The sequence below is a fragment of the Scyliorhinus canicula genome, chromosome 27 (assembly GCF_902713615.1).
Source record: "Scyliorhinus canicula chromosome 27, sScyCan1.1, whole genome shotgun sequence".
Taxonomy (NCBI): Eukaryota; Metazoa; Chordata; class Chondrichthyes; order Carcharhiniformes; family Scyliorhinidae; genus Scyliorhinus; species Scyliorhinus canicula.
The window spans coordinates 18,575,140-18,597,549 of record NC_052172.1 but is presented as its reverse complement, the minus strand read 5'-3'; the positions used below and the strand labels follow the sequence as shown (position 1 = coordinate 18,597,549).

At 50.7% G+C, this 22,410-nt stretch overlaps 1 protein-coding gene across 2 annotated transcripts in view; it reads left to right on the top strand.

Annotated features, from left to right (window-relative positions):
• The first annotated feature begins 796 nt into the window (after positions 1 to 796).
• sirt2 (sirtuin 2 (silent mating type information regulation 2, homolog) 2 (S. cerevisiae)) overlaps positions 797 to 22,410 on the top strand; it is a 38,218-nt gene continuing 16,604 nt past the window's right edge. Inside the window, exons 1-11 of one of the 2 annotated variants that reach the window (XM_038786003.1) lie at positions 797 to 1,009; positions 2,217 to 2,254; positions 3,260 to 3,308; positions 5,595 to 5,711; positions 7,078 to 7,119; positions 8,270 to 8,376; positions 9,287 to 9,343; positions 9,589 to 9,657; positions 12,629 to 12,758; positions 15,499 to 15,558; positions 16,659 to 16,714. In XM_038786003.1, the coding sequence (XP_038641931.1) occupies positions 994 to 1,009; positions 2,217 to 2,254; positions 3,260 to 3,308; positions 5,595 to 5,711; positions 7,078 to 7,119; positions 8,270 to 8,376; positions 9,287 to 9,343; positions 9,589 to 9,657; positions 12,629 to 12,758; positions 15,499 to 15,558; positions 16,659 to 16,714 (741 nt within the window). In that variant the 5' untranslated portion in view covers positions 797 to 993. Of the gene's footprint in view, positions 1,358 to 2,216; positions 2,255 to 3,259; positions 3,309 to 5,594; positions 5,712 to 7,077; positions 7,120 to 8,269; positions 8,377 to 9,286; positions 9,344 to 9,588; positions 9,658 to 12,628; positions 12,759 to 15,498; positions 15,559 to 16,658; positions 16,715 to 22,410 lie in introns of both variants that reach the window. The other variant, XM_038786004.1, reaches the window with a different exon arrangement.

Genomic DNA, 22,410 nt, shown 5'->3' with positions numbered 1-22,410 from the left:
AGCCTGCACATCTTTCGGGTCGTGGGGCGAAACCCACGCAAACAGGGGGAGAATGTGCAAACTCCACAGGGACAGTGACCCAGAGCCGGGATAAAACCTGGGACCTCGGCGCCCTGAGGCTGCAGGGCTAACCCTCTGCGCCACCGTGCTGCCCCACCTAACCTTTTTTGGACACTAACGGCAATTTATCATGGACAATCCACCCAACCTGCACATCTTTGGACTGTGGGAGGAAACCGGTGCTCCCGGAGGAAACCCACGCGGGCACGGGGAGAACGTGCAGACTCCGCACGGACAGTGACCCAAGCCGGGAATTCAAACCTGACACCCTGGAGCTGTGAAGCAACAGTGCTAACCACTGTGCAGCCGTGCTGCCTGTTCCGAAACACGTGATTGTCAGGTGAGTCGGACGTTCTGAATTCTGCCTCGGCGTACCCGAACAGGCACCGGGAGCATGGCGACTAGGGGAGATTATCACCGTAACTGCGGCGCTAACGTAAATCTACTTGTGACACTCATAAAAGGTGATCACTTTGGTCACCGTTTTGGCAGCACAACCACACGGATTGCTCCGACAGTTTGTGTGCGACGTTGGCAGTCTTGGAACTCAGCAGTAGTCTCCCAAAGTTGCCTCCTGAGTCACATCTCTGTAATTATGAGATCACATAGGGGGATGCAATGACTTAAAAAAAAAATCTCTCTCCCAATTGCAAAGATGCATTGCTCTTGCCACTTCCCCATCCGTGAACGTTATGATTGTTTTGTCCTGCGCAACCATTGTGTTTTTTGCCCTGCTGATGTTGCTGCTGGTGGTGATGGAGCGGATGGAGATAGCCACTGTAGTCAACTCGCAGCACAACATCCAGCTGTACAACACCCAGCCTTAGGGCGGAACCTTTCTCCGGCGCCCCCGCCCTCCAGCCGGACGCTATTTCGGGCAGGAGCAGTGAAGGCGGCGGACGGACTGTGGAATTCGCGCGAGAAACCGGCTCGATGTCGGGGCCGCAAGGTGAAGGGTGGACTGAAGCTGGCCGCCGGGGAAGCGGGCCTTTCGCGCCTCTCTCTCTCTCTCTCTCTCTCTCCATCTCTCCCTCCACCCGCCGTGAATTCGATCGCCGGCGGGTTCCCCCCCCTCGCTCGAGCGGGGAAAGATGGCCGCGGGCGGCGTTTGGAGGAGGGGCGGGGTCCGCGTGACGTTTCGTGATTGACGGTGGACCGGACCAATCAGCTGCTGGACACCCCCACCGCCCTGGGCCAATCAGGCCACGGGATGGGCGAGTCTTAGTGACAAACCAGTTAAAGGGACATTTAAAGGAGCCAATTAAATCGGGGGATAAATAATAAAAGCTGAGAGCAGGTTGGTTGGTAAATATGAAGTCATTTTTCTCTCTCCTCATAGAAGCTGCCCGACCGGCTGAGAATTCCGCGCATTATTTTCTTTCTATTGTGATTTCCAGCGTTCTGGAGTATTTTGCTTTTGTGTTATAATAATCTATATTAGTGTCACAAGTAGGCTTACATTAACACTGCAATGAAGTTACTGTGAAAAGCCCCTAGTCGCCACACTCCGGCGCCTGTTCGGGTGCACAGACGGAGAATCCAGAATGTCCAATTCACCTAACAGCACGTCTTTCGGGACTTGTGGGAGAAAACCGGAGCACCCGGAGGAAACCCACGCAGGCACGGGGAGAACATGCAAACTCCGCATAGTCACCCGAGGCTGGAATTGAATCTGGGTCCCTCGAACTGTGAAGAAGCAGTGCTAACCACTGTGCCACCGTGCCGCCCCCTAATGATTAACAACTGGAGGAACAACACTTCGTCTTTCGAAGAGGCACTTCCTGCTTCAGCGTTGAGTTCAAACATCACCTCTGCCGCCCCCAACATGTTTTGATTGATTTTGATTATTGAATGACAGCTGTTGGTGATAATTCCGTTTTCTCACGTTTAAACCTCCTCTGGCCTAATCCTTCGGTTTTCATTGAACTTGACCCCTCACAGTTTGATGAGCTTTTATTTGGGAAAGAAAAGGCCATAGGTTAGTCTCCCCAAGAGACATTTTGTACCAGTAAAGTTGCGATTGATGTGATCATGCAGTGGCCGTGCATGGATGGAGAAGGCAGTCTGCCAAAACCTTTTCTCCAGAAGCTGTTTAGGTAACCCTTAACCAGCGATCTAAAAGACGTATCTCAAACCTGTTTCTTTTCCTTCTTCAGCTTCCGTGCCAAAGACCGATCCTAATTCTGGAAGTGAGGTACCAAAATAATATAATAATTTATTGTGAAAATGCATCTTTTGGCCGCCAGAACCTTGTAATCGATTCCTAACCCCCAAAGTATTCCATGTTACCTCAGTTTATGTTTATATAGGATAACACTCTGGTCCCCGAGTCATTGATTCAAAGCCCCCCCCCCCCCCCCCCCCCCCCCCCCCCCCCCCCCCCGCCTGGGATAGCACTTCAGTGTCATACAGAGGGAGTGCTGCTCTGTCTGAGGTACAGCCTACCTTGGATGAGGCAATTCCTTTGGATGCGAAGCAACGTGAGGATAATGCGGGAAAGTGGAGTTGATGTGGTCATTCACCCATGATGTTACTGGACGGTGGAAGGGGCCACATGGCCTACTCCTCGTATTTCTTATGTTGTAATGTAAAAGAGACTTTCTCGGGCAGATGTGGCACTGTTCAAAGACGTGCCGGGAAATGCCCCATGTTCTGGCCAACATTTATCCCTTAACTTTCCTCTCCCCCCAAAAATAGATTACCTGGTGATTTACGTCATTGCTGATTACATTTCAGAAGTAATTAATTAGGGCAGCACGGTGGCACAGTGGTTAGCGCTGCTGCCTCACGGCACCGCGGTCCCAGATTCGATCTCGGCCCTGGGTCACTGTCCGTGTGGAGTTTGCACATTCTCCCCATTGTCTGCGTGGGTTTCGCCCCCACAACCCAAAGATGTGCAGGGTAGGTGGATTGGCCACGCTAAATTGCCCCTTAATTGGAAAACATTAATTGGGTACTCTAAATTTATTTAAAAAAAAAACAAATGTAATTAATTGACCGTGAAGTGCTGTGGGGTGTCACGAGGTTGTGAAAGGCTCGATATAAACGCAACTTTCTTTCTAACACCAGTGGCAAATGAGGCCAGACTCCGTGCCACAGCTGTGCCATTGAAACGGGAATTGGGCAAGTGTTAGATATGAAGGAATGGATGTGTCTCGATAAATCGCACCAGTAACTTTGGCTTTCTTTTATCTTTCAGAGCGCGGATTCTCAAGGGGAAGCGAGTGAGCCAGCTGACGGTTCTGAAAGTACGTTTCTCTCACTCGTGTTTTACTGACCGTTTCTTTCACAATTCCGATCTTGTTATTTCCCCGCCCTCCTCTCAGCCCAAAGTGAAGCTGAGACCACAGCCAGATTAGGCATGATCTTATTGAATGGCGGAGCAGGCTTGAGGGGCTGAATAGATCATAGAATTTGCAGTGCCGAAGGAGGCCATTCGGCCCATCGTGTCTGCACTGGCCCTTAGAACGAACACCCTACTTAAGTCCATGTCTTTGGACTGTGGGAGGAAACTGGAGCACCCGGAGGAAACCCACGCAGACACGGGTGAATTTAGCTGCTGTGGCAGGATTTGAACTCGTCCCCAAAACATAAGCCTCAGTCTCTGAATCCCCAATGCAGTGATATTACCACTACGCCACCATCTCCCCCTAGCCGTGTGTGACCTAAGGGGGTCATACATACATATATTGCCCAACCAAGTTAAACCTAATGACCCCTAGGGTCACAATCTAAAACCCCACGACTCATGTGATTTGTCACAAACATGACCATATATAAACATTGAAACAAGAGGTTGGGGGGGGGGGGGGGGGAACTACTGCTGTTTGTCAATTTGGGATAGATCCTCTGACCCCAAACCAACCAGCTGCCCCCATAGTGAGCTTACAGCCGATTGCTTAATTATGTATACAGTAGGGTGGCGATGCTGACTATTAATCTAATTAGTGGCTAATTAAGTCCGTGCAGTCTTTTGATTATGAAATGCGCTGAACTGATGTCAGCTGGAACATAGCAAAATATATTTGTAAAACCATCGTACTGGGCACAAATCTGTAAGTGTCACGGTTCTCTTCACCAGCCCGAGCAATGCCACAGGAGAAAGGCTTGTGTGCGTAATTGTGCAGGGATGAAACGGGTGGTTTTGAATGGAAATTCAGCTTTTTTCAATTGTGTGGGTTTGGTGTTGAAAGGGTGAGCGATGCCAGTCGAAGGGAGTGGGTCTCCGGTTTCAGCCCCCCCCCCCCTCCCCTCCTCCTGTGTTCTACCAGGAGTGCGGAAATGGTATCCCGGGAATGGGGGTTTTCAGTCACGTGGAGTGACTGGTCGCCTCATAATGGAGACCGTTCTCTCTCTCTCTTATAGTCATATTGAATCATATTGAATGGTAGTGCAGGTGAGAAGGGCCCAATGGCCTACTCTGGAATCTATTCTTTACATTTCTTTAGATACCATGTCCTAAAAAGGCATCAGTGACCATCGTCCGTGTTTCTCTGGTTATGCTTGGCAAGGTACGGCTGTAGTTTACCTTTGCCGCCTTAAGATGGCTGACTTTTTATTCACGAGGTGTGGGTGTGATAGCTGGGCCAGCATTTGCTGCCATCCCTAATTGCCCTTCAACTGAGCGGCTTGCTCAGCCCTTCCATTCCATAGAACCATAGAATTGCTCCAGTGCAGGAGGAGGCCATTCAGCCCATCAAGTCTGCACTGACCCTCTGAAAGAGCACCCTAACCTAAGTCCACCCCCTATTTCCCGTAACCCCATCTCACCTTTGGACACAAAGGGGCAATTTATCACGGCCAATCCACCTAACCTGCACATCTTTTGGACTGTGGGAGGAAACTGGAAGAAACCCACTCAGACACGGGGAGAACGTGCAAACTCCACGCATTTAACCACGTTGCTGTGGATCTGGAGTCACGTGGCCCAGACCGGGTAAGGACGGCAGATTTCCTTCCCCAAGTGAACCAGATGGTGTTTTAACGACAATGGATTTATAAAAAATTGAGTTCAAATTTCACTGCCTGCCGCGGTGGGATTCGAACCCAGATTCCCCCAGAGCATTACGCTGGGTCTCTGGATTGCTAGTCCGGTAACAACACCATCACCCCACCACCACCTCTCCTACTGCCAGCACATTGGCGAACATTGGAAAGATTTACACGTTGATCAGAGAGTTCAAGATGATGAATGGTTTTGATCGAATAAACTGAGAAGAAACTGTTTTCACCAGTTTGGTAAACGGAGGGACACGGATTTAAGATAATTGGCAAAGGAAGCAGAGGGGTTAATGGGAATTTGATTTTCAAATCAGCGAGTTTTTGTGATTGATCTCAAAAACGCTGCCAGAAAAACAACAGATTCAGTAATAACTTTCAAAAAGAGAATCGGGTAAATGGGAGGTATTGGCAAGGCTGTGGCGGAAACGTGGGGCTCATTGGGAAGCCTCTTCAAAGAGCTGTTGCAGGCGTGATGGGCCCAATGGCCTCCGTTTGTGCTGTGAGGTTCTCACTTCCCAAGCTTTTCTCTGCAGTGGACTTCCTGAGGAACTTACTGTCAAGGTCGCTTGACCTGCGGGAGCAGCAGCCCACAAACATCCTGGACGAGCTTAGCCTGGGCGGAATAGCAAAGTACATCCTGAACAAAAAATGTAAGTTATCGATTACACCTCGAGTGTTGTGTCCGTCGACGATGTCGGTCGGCTTTATCTTCACTGTGTGTTTTGGTGAGGGGAAAAACGTTTGAGACTGTGGCATTGATCTACTTGATGGATGTTGGTGAATAGGATACTCCCATTAACAATAACGTGAACTTTATATTGCAGCGTTAATGCAGTAAAACATTCCCCAGGAATATTATCAAACAGGTTTTGAGATGGTGCCACCTAAGCACCTGTGACCAAAATCTGGGTCAAAGAGGAAGGTTTTAAGGACGTCTTGAAGGGAGGTGGGGTGGAAATGGAGCAGAGAAATATAGGCAGGGAATTCGAGGTTGGGGCCCAGGTAGCTAATGGCGCTGTCACCAATGGTGGAGCCATTATAATCAGGAATATGCAAGAGGCCAGATGCCTGTAGGACTTGAAGAAGTTACCATAGAACTACAGAATAGAAGCATAGCATTTCTACAGAGCAGCATGAGGCCATTCGGCCCATCGAGTCTGCATCACCCTCTGAAAGAGCACCCTAAACTAGGCACCCCGCCCTAACCCTGTAACCCCCTAACCCCTCCTAACCTGCACTTCCTTGGACACAAAGGGGCAATTTAGCACGGCCAGTCCACTTAACCTACACATATTTGGACTGTGGGAGGAAACTGGAGCACCCGGAGGAAACCCACGCAGACATGGGAAGAACGTGCAGACTCCGCACAGACAGTCACCCAAGGCTGAAATTGAACCCCGGTCCCTGGCGCTGTGAAGCAGCAGTGCTACCCACTGTGCTACCATGCTTCCCTGAAGTGGAGGCGCTGTCAGAGTGAGAGCAACTCAATGTTGAGTACTGTTCCCACTACTGCGCCCCAGCAAGATGCTGGCGACCTGGCCGTGGCTCCTGAAGAATTGCTGCATCAGCATTGTGATCATTTTGCATTTTGCAAGCACATGCCATCATCCCTCCATTGACCTCTGCAGATCTCATTGCTATTGACCTCTTGCTTAGCATGTGATCAGATACCTGCTCCTGGTCTTCAGCCAGCCTGTAGCCTTCTGCCTAGAGATGGTGTGGGGGAAAGTTGTGGTGACATTTCCCCACGCAGTTCCCGCTACGAACTCCCTCCGCAGGAAACTGATTCAGAATTACCGTTTTACCGTTGCCAGTTCCAACATTTCAAAGCACCACCGTACTCTGATATCTTGCAGTCTGACGTTAGCCAGTTTGTTCGCGCCTCTTTCTCATTCATCTTTTTCTCAACTTGTCTGGCAAAGGTGAAGGGGAGTGGGGTGGGGGGAATGAAAAGGAATATTATTTGAGCGTTGACCCTTCGTCAAACATTAATGCCTCTCTTCAATTTCCTTTCAGGTGAGAAGATTATATGCATGGTTGGAGCAGGCATATCAACGTGTAAGTGTTAATGAGTTTATTACAAAAGAGGCTTTTAAGATTGATTCTCGCCACAGCCTAAGATAATTCTGGGAGAGGGAAGTGAGAAAGTTTTTTTAAAAATGTATCCTTTGATGGGATGTGGGGGTTGCTGGGTGGGCCAGCATTTGCTGTCCGGGCTCAATTACCCATCCTACTGAGTGGCTTGGGCAATTAACTACATTGCTGAGACTCTGGGGCCGCAGGTAGGCCAGACCAAATAAGGGCAGCAGATTTCCTTCCCTGAGCGAATCTTGTGAACCAGATGGGTCTGCACGCCAATCACGGTAGTTTTTTTTTTTTAAATTTAGAATATCCAATTCATTTTTTCCAATTAAGGGGCAATTTAACGTGGCCAATCCACCTAACCTGCGCATCTTTGGGTTGTGGGGGTGAAACCCACGCAAACACGGGGAGAATGTGCAAACTCCTCACAGACAGTGACCCAGGGCCGGGATTCGAACCCGGGTCCTCAGCGCCGTAGCAATCACGGTAGTTTGATGATCACTATTACTGAGATGTTACTAATTGATTTAAATCCCTCCCCCACAGGGCATTGCCCTGGACCATTAGTGGCAAATATCCAGTGATGTTGCCACAATGCCGCAATATTCCCTGAGTGATGTACAGCGGGACAGTCAAATAAACTTTGACACTGAGCCACATTAGGGCGCGTGCCCTAAAACTTATTCAAAGAGTTGGGTTTAAAGGTTGTGAACGAGGCCAGAGGAAGTTTTAGGGCAGGGATTTCAGAGCTTGTTGCCCAGGCGGCTGAAAGCATAACTGTGAGTGATTAGGGCAGCGGGGATTTGGGGGGGGGGGGTGTATGTGTGCGCATGGAGGGGCAGAATTGGAGAATCGCATAAATCCTGGAAGAGGTTATGGAGAAAGTGAGGGGGGGGATTTGAAGGATGATCAGAAGATTGAGCAATTGTTGACCGGGAGCTAACATTTTCTGTTTATTTGCGTATGTGTTGTGCTACAATGTCAGTGGTGCTGGTGCAGAATGGAAGCTGCATTTCCCACATATAACAGGAGATGCATCACGGTGGTCTCTCAAACTGAATTACTTTCAACAGCAAAGAGTCTTTATTTCTAACCACACTTTCTATGAATTCTCTCCTCTGCAAAGCGGCGGGAATCCCCGACTTTCGCAGTCCTGGTACCGGCCTCTATCACAACCTGCAGAAATATGAACTGCCTTATCCAGAGGCCATTTTTGAAACTGGCTACTTCAAGGTGATTGATGCTTTCTTTTCAGGTTGCGGATGTTACAATTCATTAGATGTGCGCTAGACCGGGCAGCATGGTGGGTTAGCACCGCAGCCTCATGGCGCCAAGGTCTCGGGTTCAATCCCAGCTCTGGCTCACTGTCCGTGTGGAGTTTGCACATTCTCCCCATGTTTGCCTGGGTTTCGCCCCCACAACCCAAAGATGTGCAGGGTAGGTGGATTGGCCACACTAAATTGCCCCTTAATTGGATTTTTAAAATCAGCTGTAAAGCTCTTTGAGCTGCCCAGTGATTGTGAAAGATGCTATATAAATGAAAATGTTTGGTCCTTAAGCCTGTAGCTGGTAATACACCATGCCAGTGAAGATATAGAATTGCATCAGGGAATCCCTCCCATTTGCGCTTCCTATGATCCGAGGGAAGGTGCCAAGTTATAGAGCATAGATGTTTACAGCATGGAAACAGGCCATTCGGCCCAGCTTGTCCATGCCGCCCAGTTTCTATCACTTATCTAGTCCCACTTGCCCGCTTTTGATCCATATCCGTCTATACCCATCCTGCCCATATAAGTCTAACTGCTTTTTAAAAGACAAAATCGTACCCACCTCTACCACGGCATCTGGCAGCCCGTTCCAGATGCTCAACACCCTATGTATGAAGAAGTTTCCCCTCTGGTGTCTTTTGTATCTCTCCCCTTGACTGGGGAAGACCGGGGGGTGGGTGGACCTGTTTTAGTGGAGGGGGCGCAATTTGGGGAGGTACTATTTACGCTGTATCGACTGGCCCCGTTGTTTTGCACCCTAGAGCAAGTTAAAGGTTCTCCATTGTGAGGAATTGGACCCCCAAATGCCTGCGACTGTTTTTTAATGTCCTGTATCACTTTGTTAACGTTACCAACACCCGTCTGTTATATTTCAGCAACACCCGGAACCATTTTTCGCATTGGCGAAGGAGCTGTACCCAGGACAGTTCAAGGTAAGCAAAGTTGCAGGAGGAAGAGATTGCAAAAAAATATTTTGACCGAGCATCCCCCTCACCCTTAAAGGCAGCGTGTAACTTTCTGCTCGTCTCGTTGATTGGAGTGGCAGGAAGGACTCTGCAGTTACTCCCAGTGCCCCTAAAGCTAAAAATAAAATATATTGGTATTCAACATAAATGCTTTGGACAAAAAGCAGCGCCCTCATCCTCTCCTTTTAGTAACAAATGTGTCTTTTCTGCAGCCCACCGTTTGCCATTATTTCATGCGGATGCTACGAGACAAGAAGTTGCTGTTACGCTGTTATACACAGGTACAGTCTGCCACTGTGTACTATGATACCCAGATCTGGCCGTGAGTTTGAAAGGTCGGACAGCACAGGCTATCCCCGTAGATTTCTCCCCCTGCAGTTTGCTAAGTGCAGTATAGTGGGGGGCGTAAAATGAATGAAGCATTTATATTATATTAGTTAGTTGTGTGTTTTCTCTGTCCTGTTACTTCTGAGCTGGCTGACACCTTGTGGCCTAGCGGGTAACTGCAGCCATTATCTTGTATTCCTGGGAAAGTGAACCATTTTCCCTCCTCTCAGACAAAGACGGCAAAATTAACCATCGCCTCTAATGTGCCAGCTCGACCTTCAGCTGACTGAGGGAACGAGTATTTGAGGATCAGAATGCCAAACCCGAGACATGGTTTGCGGGGCAGCAGCAATCCCCGCGCTCCCATCTGCTTCAGAGACTTGGGTCAACCCACAGCAGGTATCCCAAAGCACTGGAGAAGAACTGCCAGCCGTGCCTTTGCGAGCTGCTCCTAATCCAGTCACCACAAAGGCGATCCAACAGCGTCGCCCTCTCCCAGGCCAACCTGCCCACCATCGGCTAATCACTCAAAAACCAGTTCCTCTGGGCAGGACAAGTCGTTCGTATCCCTGACTCCTGAAGCAGCCACTCTGGTTGGAAGTCGGTCGTGGCAGGGGACTCCCAGGAGGACAGTGGAAACATTTTAGGAATGTTCTCCAAGCCTCCTTGACGAGGTCAGGTAGCCCTCGCTGATTATGTGAGTTCCTGGCTTGCGACTGGCCAAGACGGAGGAGGTTCATTCGGAAAGTCATCAAACACGTGGGGAGAGAGAAAGAGAGACTTCATCGGGAAGGGGCAGAGACAAAGTCGCGGCACCGGAAGGAGCATAGAAACCTCCAAACAACCCACCAGCCCACATAAAAACAAAAAAATGCTGGACATCTTAACAGGTCTGGCAGCAGTTCCTGTGGAGGGAGAAACAGAGTTAATGTTTCACGTCCAAGTGACCCTTCCACAAGACCGAGTTCCAAAGAAGAGTCATAGGGACTCGAAACGTTAACTCTGCTTCTCTCTCCACAGATGTTGCCACACTTGCGGCGTTTCTCTCGCATTATCTGGAATATTCCAGTTTTTATTTCAGATCTCCAGGATCTGCAGTATTTTGCTTTCATTGTAACCCATCTTAGCTGACCCTCCAAGCGCCACCTGCCCCACATGTAGCTGCCTCTGCAGATCGCGCATCGGACTGATCAGCCATTTTGGAGCTCGTCGGCCGAAAGTGGAAGCAAATCCGAGAAACTGCCTCAGGAAGGTTTCGTGCATTTCCTGCTGAGCGAGTGGCTCTGGTCCCTGGCATGTGGGTCTCAGACAGCCACATTGAAGTATACTTTCCTGATCTAACAGGCTGGGAGGGTCCTATCTTCCCAGCCAGCCTATGTGACGCTGGTGACCCAAGGGAGGCAGTGGCCACAAGCGTTGTGTAAAAGTAACCTTTAAGGTTGTGTAGGCAAGGAGTTAGTTATTGACCACAGTCTGCCCTTGTGAAGGAGCTGTCACTTGTTGGGGTGCAGTACCATGGGAGACGGACACATACTTTGCCTAAACAGCTTTTTTCAATGAGTGCAGTTCGAGTGTCATCGAATAATTGGCCATGGGGGGGGGATCACAAACAAGCTCCCACCCCCCTCACAATCCCCCACCCCCTCAATCTAAACTCTCATGCCAGTTAGTCTTTACCTAGTACTTGTTGGCTGGCTCAGTTGGTAGCACTTTCGTCCCTGAGGCAGATGATCCTAGGTTCAAGTCTGCTCTCAGAGTGAGTGCTACAACCTTGGCACTCAATTAAGGTGCCGCCTTGATATTTGAGTTGGGGCCTGCAATAAGTGATGTCAGGGAGCATTCCTTCACAGAAGGGTTTTAAACTGCAGTGTGTGATAAAGACCAGGAATTGATATTTTCTATGTGATGTTGATTGAGGGAGAAACATTGGTCAGTGCCAAAACAAAAATTCTTCTTTGAAACTTTCCAATTAAGGAATTTAGTGTGGCCAATCCATCTACCCTGCACATCTTTGGGTTGTGGGGGTGAAACCCATGCAGACACTGGGAGGAAGGTGCAAACTCCACACGGACAGTGACCCGGGGCTGGGATCGAACCCGGGTCCTCGGCACGGTGAGGCAGAAGTGCTAACCACTGCTGCCCTTTTCACAAGATGGTTTTTAACATCCACTGGAACAGGCAAATGAGCCTCGGTTTAACATCTCATCGAAAAGTCGGCACCTCCGACAGTGCAGCAGCCCCCTCGATGTTGCAGTGCGTCATCAGCCCAGATGTTGGTGCGCAAGCCCCGGAGTGGGACTTGAACTGGGAGCCTTGTGATTCAGAGGCGAGCATACTACTGACTGTGTCACAACCGAGAGCAGGGAGCTCTGATTGATAATTGTAACTTCCCCATCTTGCGTGCTGTTTAATCCTTGAGATATTGCTGTATCTCAGCAGCTTATCCCTGTTTGAATTCATTCATGGGATGTGAGCATCGCTGGGCTGGGCCAGCGTTTGTTGCCCATCCCTAATTGCCCTTGAACTGAACTGAGTGTCTCGCTCGGCCAGAGGGGCAGTTAAAAGTGAACCCCATTGCTGTGGATTTGAAGTCACATGTAGGCCAGACTGGGTAAGGACGGCAGATTTCCTTCCCGAAATGGACATTAGTGAACCGGATTGTTTTTTTATGACAATCGACATTGGTTTCATGGTCATCATTAGACTTTTAATTCCAGATTTTTATTGAATTCAGTTTTCACCATCTGCCACGGTGGGATTTGAACCGGGGTCCCCAGAGTTTTATTTGAGGGAATGCAGTGAAATCAGACTTGTACTTTTTGGGAATGTGCCCCGGTGCATGTTGTGTCTGTGCGGCAGGAGCTTCTTCCTGCCATCAAATCTAAGCTCCACTTGCTATTATTCTTCCTTGACCCTCTATTCTAGAACATTGACACCTTGGAAAGAGTTGTTGGGCTAAAGGACGAAGACCTGATAGAGGCACATGGGACGTTCTACACCTCTCACTGCACCAACAGTGTGTGCAGGAAGCAATATAACCTGGAGTGGATGAAAAGTAAGTCTGCATTCATACACCCCTTCAGAGGCCCATTACACCCCTTCAGAGGCCCATACAGCCCTCAGAAACTTGTACACCCCTCAGAAGCACGTGGTGGTGAGCTGGCTCCTTGAACCGCTGTGGTGTACGTACACCCACAGCGCTGAGAGGGATGGTGTTCCAAGGATTTTGGAGCAACAACAGTGAAGGAATGGCCGATACATTTCTGAGTCAGGATGGTGTGTGGCTTGTTGGGGAACCTTCAGGTGGTGCTGTTCGCCCTTGTGTCTGCTGTTGCCTTCTAGGTGGCAGAGATTGCAGCTTTAGATGGTGCTGCCTGAGTAGCCTTGGTTGAGTTGCTGCAGTGCATCTCGGGTCACCAAACTGTGTCAACCTCTAGCTGCTTGAGAGAACAGCTGGGAGGACCAGGAAAAACAAAACCACCTCCCAGCCATAGGTGCTGCTGCAATTAAAGATAGCGACCATAGGAACAGGAACAGGCCATTCAGCCCCTCGAGCCTGTTCCACCATTTAATGAGGTCATGGCTGATCTGTGACCTAACTCCATATACCTGCCTTTGGCCCATATCCCTTAATCCCTAATCTATCTCAGATATAAAATTAACAACTGATCCAGCTTCAGTTGTTTAACTCCTTTACTTACTATTCTTTTATGTTTGAGTGTCTGATTGCTAAAAATCATTTTCCTCAGCAACTGTCTCCAATGTGAAAAGTGTCTGCCTAATTTAACATGAACACACTTTTAAAGTATCTCTATCCATATGTATATATGTTATGTTCTGTATACAACAACTATACAATATTGACGACACATCAAAAGTACTTCATTGGTTGTAAATTGCTTTGAGAAAGGGTGTCAATGTGGCGCAGTGGTTAGCACTGCTTCCTCACGGCGCTGAGGACCCGGGTTCGATCTCGGTTCTGGGTCACTGTCCGTGTGGAGTTTGCACATTCTCCCCGTGTCTGCGTGTGTGTCACCCCCACAACCCAAAGATGTGCAGGCTAGGTGGATTGGCCACGCTAAATTGCACCTTAATTGGAAAAGAAAAGAATTGAATACTCTAAATTTATAGGGGGAAAAAAATTGCTTTGAGAAGTCCAGTGGTCATGAAAAGTGGTAGATAAATGCAAGTCCCTTTTAACTTGGCTGTGAGGTACTTTGAAACATCCTGAAGATGTGAAAACATCTCATTTGAAAGGTGGCACCGCTGCGGCACTCCTTCAATGTTGCCCCGCTGACACTGCAGCACTCCTTCAGAGCTACCCTTTCGAAAGTGCGGCGTTCCCCCAGCGCTGACCCTCCAACAGTGTGGCGCCCTTGGCGCTGACCCACTGACAGTGCAGCACCCTCTCGCGCTGACCCTCTGTCAGTGCGGCACCCTCGGCGCTGACCCTCCGACAGTGCAGCACCCTCGGCGCTGACCCCCTGACAGTGCAGCACCCTCGGCGCTGACCCTCCGACAGTGCGACACCCTCGGCGCTGACCCTCCGACAGTGCGGCCCCCTCGGCGCTGACCCCCTGACAGTGATTTTGCACCGGGCGTATGTCAGCCTGGATTATGTGCTCAAGTTTCTGGAGCGGGACTTGGACCCCGACCTTCTGATTCAGAAGCGCAGGTTTTACCCACCGAGTCACAGCTGAAGGCATTAAAACTAAACACAACCAAATCACCCTTCCCTAAAGAGCACCATTTTGTCCATGGGGGGGTATGGGGGCTGGAGGGTGAGGGGCATGGAGGTGAGGTGGGTGCTGGAGGGTGAGGGGGTGCTGGAGGGTGAGGGGGTGCTGGAGGGTGAGGGGGGGCTGGAGGGTGAGGGGGGGCTGGAGGGTGAGGGGGGGCTGGAGGGTGAGGGTGGGGCTGGAGGGTGAGGGTGGGGCTGGAGGGTGAGGGTGGGGCTGGAGGGTGAGGGTGGGGCTGGAGGGTGAGGGTGGGGCTGGAGGGTGAGGGTGGGGCTGGAGGGTGAGGGTGGGGCTGGAGGGTGAGGGGTGGGCTGGAGGGTGAGGGTGGGGCTGGAGGGTGAGGGTGGGCTGGAGGGTGAGGGGAGGGGGCTGGAGGGTGAGGGTGGGGCTGGAGGGTGAGGGTGGGGCTGGAGGGTGAGGGTGGGGCTGGAGGGTGAGGGTGGGGCTGGAGGGTGAGGGTGGGGCTGGAAGGTGAGGGTGGGGCTGGAGGGTGAGGGTGGGGCTGGAGGGTGAGGGTGGGGCTGGAGGGTGAGGGTGGGGCTGGAGGGTGAGGGTGGGGCTGGGGCTGGAGGGCGAGGGTGAGGGTGGGGCTGGAGGGTGAGGGTGGGGACTGGAGGGCGAGGGTGGGGACTGGAGGGCGAGGGGGGGGACTGGAGGGCGAGGGGGGGGACTGGAGGGCGAGGGGGGGGACTGGAGGGCGAGGGGGGGGACTGGAGGGCGAGGGGGGGGACTGGAGGGCGAGGGGGGCGCTGGAGGGCGAGGGGGGCTGGAGGGCGAGGGGGGGGCTGGAGGGCGAGGGGGCTGGAGGGCGAGGGGGCTGGAGGGCGAGGGGGCTGGAGGGCGAGGGGGCTGGAGGGCGATCTGCCCCCTTAGCTTCTGGTGATTCAATGTTGAAATTTGCTATTTTGACAGTAACAAAAATGGAGGGCAATTGATAAAAGTTGCCCTGTTTTCTTCACCCCCACTGTGTTGTGCAGCAATTTGCGATATTCGTTTGTAGGTTTAGGATATGCATTATGTTGCTAATCCGTGTTTTCCTCTTAATCCTGTGAACAGCACAGATCTTCACAAAGCCACTGCCAAAGTGTGAACAATGTAATTCTGTAGTGAAGCCTGGTGAGTCCAATCAAATGAGATGCAAAAATCCTTTGGTCAAATCTGAGCTGGCTCTTCTCGGTGTTACTGGACTGTTCTCATGAATGCATGACTAGGAAGAGGAGGAGGCCATTCAGCCCCCAAGCCTATTCTTCCATTTAAATATCACCAAATTGCTGACCAAATTCCGAATACCTCTTGTTGATGTTGAGCCAATGCTACAACAGAATACTTGCTTCAAGTTGGTAATTAAGCCCATCTGTCCCCAACTGGTAACGGATTAGGGAATCAGTGTTCTCTTCCCCTTGTGCCCCCCATGCCCCTTCTCCCCTCACACTCCCTGCCCATTGCACACCCACTCAGCCCTTCATGCCCTGCCTCTCTCTCCTCCCCTCTTTGCGCGCACACATTCTCTCTCTCCTTTCCCTTTGCACACACACTCTTTCTCCTCCCCCTTTGCACGCTCTCTCTCCTCCCCCTTTGCACACTCTCTCCCCTCCCCCTTTGCACACTCTCTCCTCACTCTTTGTACACCCTCTCTCCCCATTTTGCGCACATTCTCTTTCCTCCCCCTTTGCGCACACTCTCCTCCCCCATGGCACGCACTCTGTCTCTCTTCCCCCTTGCGTACACTCTCCTCGCCCTTTGGACTCTCTCTCCTCCCCCCCCCCCCCCCCCCCTTTGCTCTCTCTCTCTCTCTCTCTCTCTCTCCTATCCCCCTTTCACTTCCTGTTTCTCTCTCCTTCTCCTCCCTTGCAATCTGTCTCCAGCAGGAACCACTGAGTGGTGTTCAGGCGCAGGACGCGAGCTCTTTAATATCAATCAGCCAAGCTGGAGCTGGTTTGCGGGAGCAGAACGTTCATGCAGAGACGACGTCGGATGTACACTCCGGGTCAGTTTTGTGGGTTAGAAAGGATAATTAATGCACCTGGGTCTCCGAAACAAAACTGGTTGCAAGAGTGATGTGTTTCCTTTTCCGCATCCCTCCCTGAGTCTCCTGTGACCCAACAGACACATTGATTGTCTTGTGCTGGCTGAGAAAAACACGACTGTAAAGCATGCTTTGATATTATAAAAGAAACTGTGTACTGAACGTAATCCTCATTCATTCCTCTAAATAGACATCGTGTTCTTTGGTGAGAGTCTGCCTCAACGATTCTTTGCCACCATGGAGTCCGTAAGTATAAGTATAATTGCAGCCGGCAAAGTCAGTGTTGAAACGTGATTGATTTCCAAAGCGGGTGCTACCAAGTCTCTCGAGATTGGGGCAGTGACATTGGATTAACAAATGAACGATTAGCAAGCACTCAGTACAGAACATACCCCCACCATTCTGCGTTCGCTCAACATCTTTTTACAATTGCACAGCTCTTCCTTGAGACTTCCCTGTCTGGTTAATGCCCAGCAACATCTTTTTTTTTAAATTTTAGAAAGAGCTTGCATCTTAGAGGAGGGCTCAAGTCAATCCACATCCAACAACCTGCTCTGAAAACTCTGCTCATGTTTTGACCGCAGTGATCAATTCTACCACAGCAGCTAAGACAATCTAGAACATTCTAAATCATGCAACCTGCAACATTCTAATGGGGTGAACTGAATATTTCTATCTCCCAATGACAACCGATCTCTTAAGAAATTCCAGGAAATCTTCATTAGCGTCGTGGCCAAAAACAAAGTTGTTCTTCCTTGGACCAGAGTGCATTCACCGCACTCTAAGACAGTGAATTCCACAGATTCACCACCATTTGGGAGAAATAATTTCTCCTCATCTCTGTTTTAAATCTGCTGCCCCTTATTCTAAAACTATGACCTCTCTTTCTAGAATGCCCCCAAGAGGAAGCATCCGCTCCACGCCTACTTTGTCAATGTCTTTTATCATCTTGTACACTTGCATTAGATCTCCTCTCATTCTTCTAAACTCTGGAGAATATAGGCCTAAACTGTTTAATCTCTCTTCATAAGGCAAACCCCTCGAGCGGGATTCTCTGATTCTGAGGCTGTGTTGAGTCACATTTCTCGACGGCATCAACATGGCCTCAGGAGAAGCGATTCTGACCCCTACAGGGGGCCAGCACGGCACTGGAGCGACCCACGCCGCTCCAGCTGCTGATCCCCAGCGTCAGATAGGCGCCACGGGTCTGCACATGCGCAGTGCGACTGATGCCAGTGCGCGCATGCGCAGTGGCTCCCTTATCCACACCGGCCCTGACGCAACATGGCGTAGGGCTACGGGGCCCGGCACGGAACAAAAGAGGCCCCCAGCCTGAGAGGTAGGCCCGCCGATCGGTAGGCCCCGATCGCGGGCCAGGCCACAGCGGAGGCCTCCCCCCAGGGTCGGAACCCCCCCCCCCCCCCCCCCAAACTAGGCCGCCCCCGGATGCGTCCACGCCGAGGTCCGGCAGGGTAACAGCAGGCGTGAGCAACGGTGGCGGGACCTGGCTTTATTTGCGTGGCTGCTCGGCCCATGGCAGGCCGAGAATCGCCGGGGGGGCCGCATAGAGCGGCCCCCAGCCGGCACGGCGCCAGTAGCGCTGATTCTCTGCTCTCCGGAGAATCAGCGGACTGGCATTGGGGTGGCGTGGCGCGATTTGCGCCCGTACCGACGATTCTCCGGCCCGGCCCCGGGGTGAGAGAATCCCACTCCTCATCTCTGGAATCAAGCTAGTGAATGTCCTCTGAACTGCCTCCAATCCATCTACATCCCTCCTCAAATAAGGGGACTAAAACTGTACACAGTACTCCAGGCCCGGGCTCACCAATGCCCTGTGTACAGTTGGAGTAACCCCTCCATGCTTCACGGCGGCACGGTAGCACAGTGGTTAGCACTGTTTTTTTTTCTTTTTTTTAAATAAATTTAGAGTAGCCAATTATTTTTTCCAATTAAGGGGCAATTTAGCCTGGCCAATCCACCTATCTTGCACATCTTTGGGTTGTGGGGGTGAAACCCACGCAGACACGGGGAGAATGTGCAAACTCCTCACGGACAGTGACCCAGAGTCGGGATTCGAACCCGGGTCCTCAGCGCCGTAGGCAGCAATGCTAACCACTGTGCCACCGTGCTGCCCGTGGTTAGCACTGTTGCTTCACAGCTCCAGGGTCCCGGGTTCGATTCCCACTTGGGTCACTGTCTGTGCAGAGTCTGCATGTTCTCCCCCGTGTCTGCGTGGGTTTCCTCCGGGCGCTCCGGTTTCCCCCCACAAGTCCCGAAAGACGTGCTGTTAGGTGAATTGGAAATTCTGAATTCTCCCTCCGTGTACCCAAACAGGCGCCGGAATGTGGCGACTAGGGGCTTTTCACCGTAACTGCATTGCAGTGTTAATGTAAGCCTACTTGTCACACTAATAAAGATTATTATTATTAGAACTATTTCTTTAGCATGAAATGCCAAAAGTCTGCCATCCTTATCTGGTCTGACCGACGTGTGACTCTAGAAATGTGGTTGACTATTTGAATGCCTCTCTGAAATGGCCCAGCGAGGCACTCCATTCGCGGGCAATTAGAGATGGGCAATAAATGCTGGGCCCAGCCAGCGACACCCACGCCCCATGAATGAGTATTTCAGATACTGTAATATACATCCTGAGGCGTCACAGGAACGTTATCAAACACTGAGTCACTTAAGGAGGATGTTACAACTGTGACTTAAGATGTGGTACGAGTGGTGGGATGTAGGGTCTGTGTTAAAGGAAATGAATGAAAAGAAAAGCAGACAGATTTGCATTTATATAGCACCTTTCACAGCCAATGAAATACTTTAGAAGTATCGTCATTACTGTTGAAATATGGGAAACGGGGCAGCTAAGTTGTGCACAGCAAGCTCCCACAAACAGCGATGTGATAATCACCCAATGGTCTGTTTCTGCGTTGTTGATTTGGTCAGGTCACCGAGGAGAATTCCCCTGCTCTTATACCCATGGACGTAGACATCGAATTTACAGTAAAGGAGGAGGCCATTCGGCCCATCGTGTCCGCACCGGCCCCTGGAAAGAGCACCCCATTTAACCCCCAGACCTCCACACCATACCCGTAACCCAGCTACCCCACCCAACTCCATTGGGCACTATGGAGTCATTTAGCACAGCCAATCCACCTAATGTGCACATCTTTGGACTTCTGGGAGGAAACCGGAGCACCCGGAGGAAACCCAGGGGGAGAACGTGCAGTCCTCCACACAGACAGTGAGTGACCCAAGCCGGGAATCAAACCTGGAACCCTGGAACTGTGAAGCAACTGTACTAATCACTGTGCTGCCATTCTCCCAGACATGGGAGAGAAGGGTTTCGGGAAGTACTTCCAGAACTTGGGATCCAGGAAGATGAAGGCACAATCCTCATAGAATCCCTACAGCGCAGAAGGGGACCATTCAGCCCATCGGATTTGCAACAGCCCTCTGAAAGATGCTCTACCTAGACCCACTTCTCCGCCCTATCCCCGTTACCCCACCAACCTTCATATCTTTGGACTTGTGCGAGGAAACCGGAGCACCCGGCGGAAACCCACGCTGACACGGGGGAGAATGTGCAGACTCCGTATCGACTCACCCGAGGCCGGAATTGAAAACCTGGGTCCCTGGGAGACAGCAGTGCTAACCGCTGTGCCACCGCGCCGCCCAAGAACAGAAGGTGCTGGAAAAGCTCAGCAGCATCTGTAGGGAGCGAGGAACCGAGTTAGAGTCATCAGAACTAAAGAGAGCGAGAATGTGGTGGATATTAAACTCTGGCTGCGAGAGATTGCAACAAGAAGTAGCAACTTTGAGAAGAAGAGACAGGTGGCATGGTGTGGGAGGGGGATGGAGGGGGAAGAGGCAATACAAATATGGGATTTTTAAAAATAAAGAGTTTAAGATGGAGGAGAAAGGTCACAGTCTACAGTTGTTGAACTCGATGCTGAAAGGTTAGCTGGAGCATCGATCTGAAGCCAGTTACTCTCCAGAAGCAACAACAGCAGAAAGAGTTTGCACGTTCTCCTCCGTGTCTGCGTGGGTTTCCTCCGGATGCTCCGTTTTCCTCCCACAATCACTGATGGTTCACTGAGCTAAATCGCTGGCTTTTAAAGCAGACCAAGCAGGCCAGCAGCATGGTTCGATTCCCGTACCAGCCTCCCCGGACAGGCACCGGAATGTGGCGACTAGGGGCTTTTCACAGTAACTTCATTGAAGCCTACTCGTGACAATAAGCGATTTTCATTTTCATTTTCAATCCAAAGATGTGCAGGTTTGGTGGATCGGCCGTGATCAATTGCCACTTAGTGTTCAAAAGCTTAGGTGGGGCTATGGGGATAGGTGGGGTCACAGGCCCTAGGTGGGGTGCTCTTTTGGGGGGTCGGTGCAGGCTCGATGGGCCAAATGGCCTCCTTCTGTACTGTAGGGATTCTACGACCCGTTCCTAATGAAACTCAGCATTGTTTTTTTGTGGGTGGAAGGTCTCCTCTCCCTTCTTTAAATATGCTGCTCTCCCTCTGGGATGCCCCAGCCACACCCCTGTACTTTCTCCGAGTGCTGACCAACTATGGAGGACATCACAGCCAAACCCAAGACCCCTCCTCGTCTCCCAACCACCCCCCTGCATCTCCACCATTCCCTTATTTAAAAATCACAATTTATTTCTGTCGGAGCAGTACCACACCCAGCACACCGAGAGCAGCGACTTACAGTGCTGGCTCCAACACTGGGGTTTGCGTCACCATGACAGGGAAAACGCAATATTTCTAATCGTTAAATCGGCCGATTCGTCACAAAAATGGTCAGAAGCAGGAAAGGAAGTGGGGGGGGGGGGAGTGTTGGAGTAATTGATCCATTTTATTACAGTCATTAAAATTTTGTCTAACTGAGGAGTGAGTAATATTTTAAGATTGCCGCACCAAGTTCCCTTGAAGTGAATAGTCACAGGAAGCAGTCAGTAAATGATGCATGGTCAGTGGTGAGATTGAGATGTGTTTGAGGTCACTCTGTGCGTGCTTGGTGCAAAAGTTCTATTATTAGTCTTCCTTCAAGAAACCTACCATAGAATTTTAAACTCTTTTAATATAAAACCTTCGTTACGGGGAAATATGACAATTCTCCTAAATCGGTGTCTTCTGGTTATCAACTGAAGCCAATGGGTTCACCCGACTTACTCAACTCTCTGTAATTTTGAGCATCTGTGTTAAATCTCCCTGTTGGGCAGCAGGGTGGCGCAGTGGGTTAGCCCTGGTGCCTCACGGCACCGAGGTCCCAGGTTCGATCCCGGCTCTGGGTCACTGTCCGTGTGGAGTTTGCACATTCTCCCCGTGTTTGCGTGGGTTTCGCCTCCACGACCCAAAGATGTGCAGGGTAGGTGGATTGGCCATGCTAAATTGCCCCTTCATTGGAAAAAAATTAATTGGGTCCTCTAAATTTTTTTTTTTAAATCTCCCTGTAATCTTCTCTGCATTAGAGAAGATAATCCCAGTGGATTTGATTGACAAGTTCATCCCAAACTCTCCTTGCCCTCACGGAGGTCCATCCACCTATCACCCCTGTGCTCCCTGACCTCTGGCTAAGTGTCGATTTAAAAATTCTCATCCTTTGTTTCAGATCCCTCCCCCGCCTCCCTCCCTCTTCTCCGTAATCTCCTCCAGCCCCCACAACCCTCCCTGAAATCCCTGCGCATCTACCACAGGCCCTGTGAGCTTTCCCGATTTTCAGCGCTCCGCCATTGGCGGCCGTGCCTTCAGCTCCCCCCAGCTCCGGACTTTCCTCTCTCTGCCCCTCCTCCTGTCAGAGATTCCTTAAAACCTTCCCCTTTAATCATCGGCCCTAATGTTTGCTTTATGTGGATCAGTGTCAGACTTTCATAGAATCATAGAATTTACAGTGCAGAAGGAGGCCACTCGGCCCATCAAGTCTCCACTGGC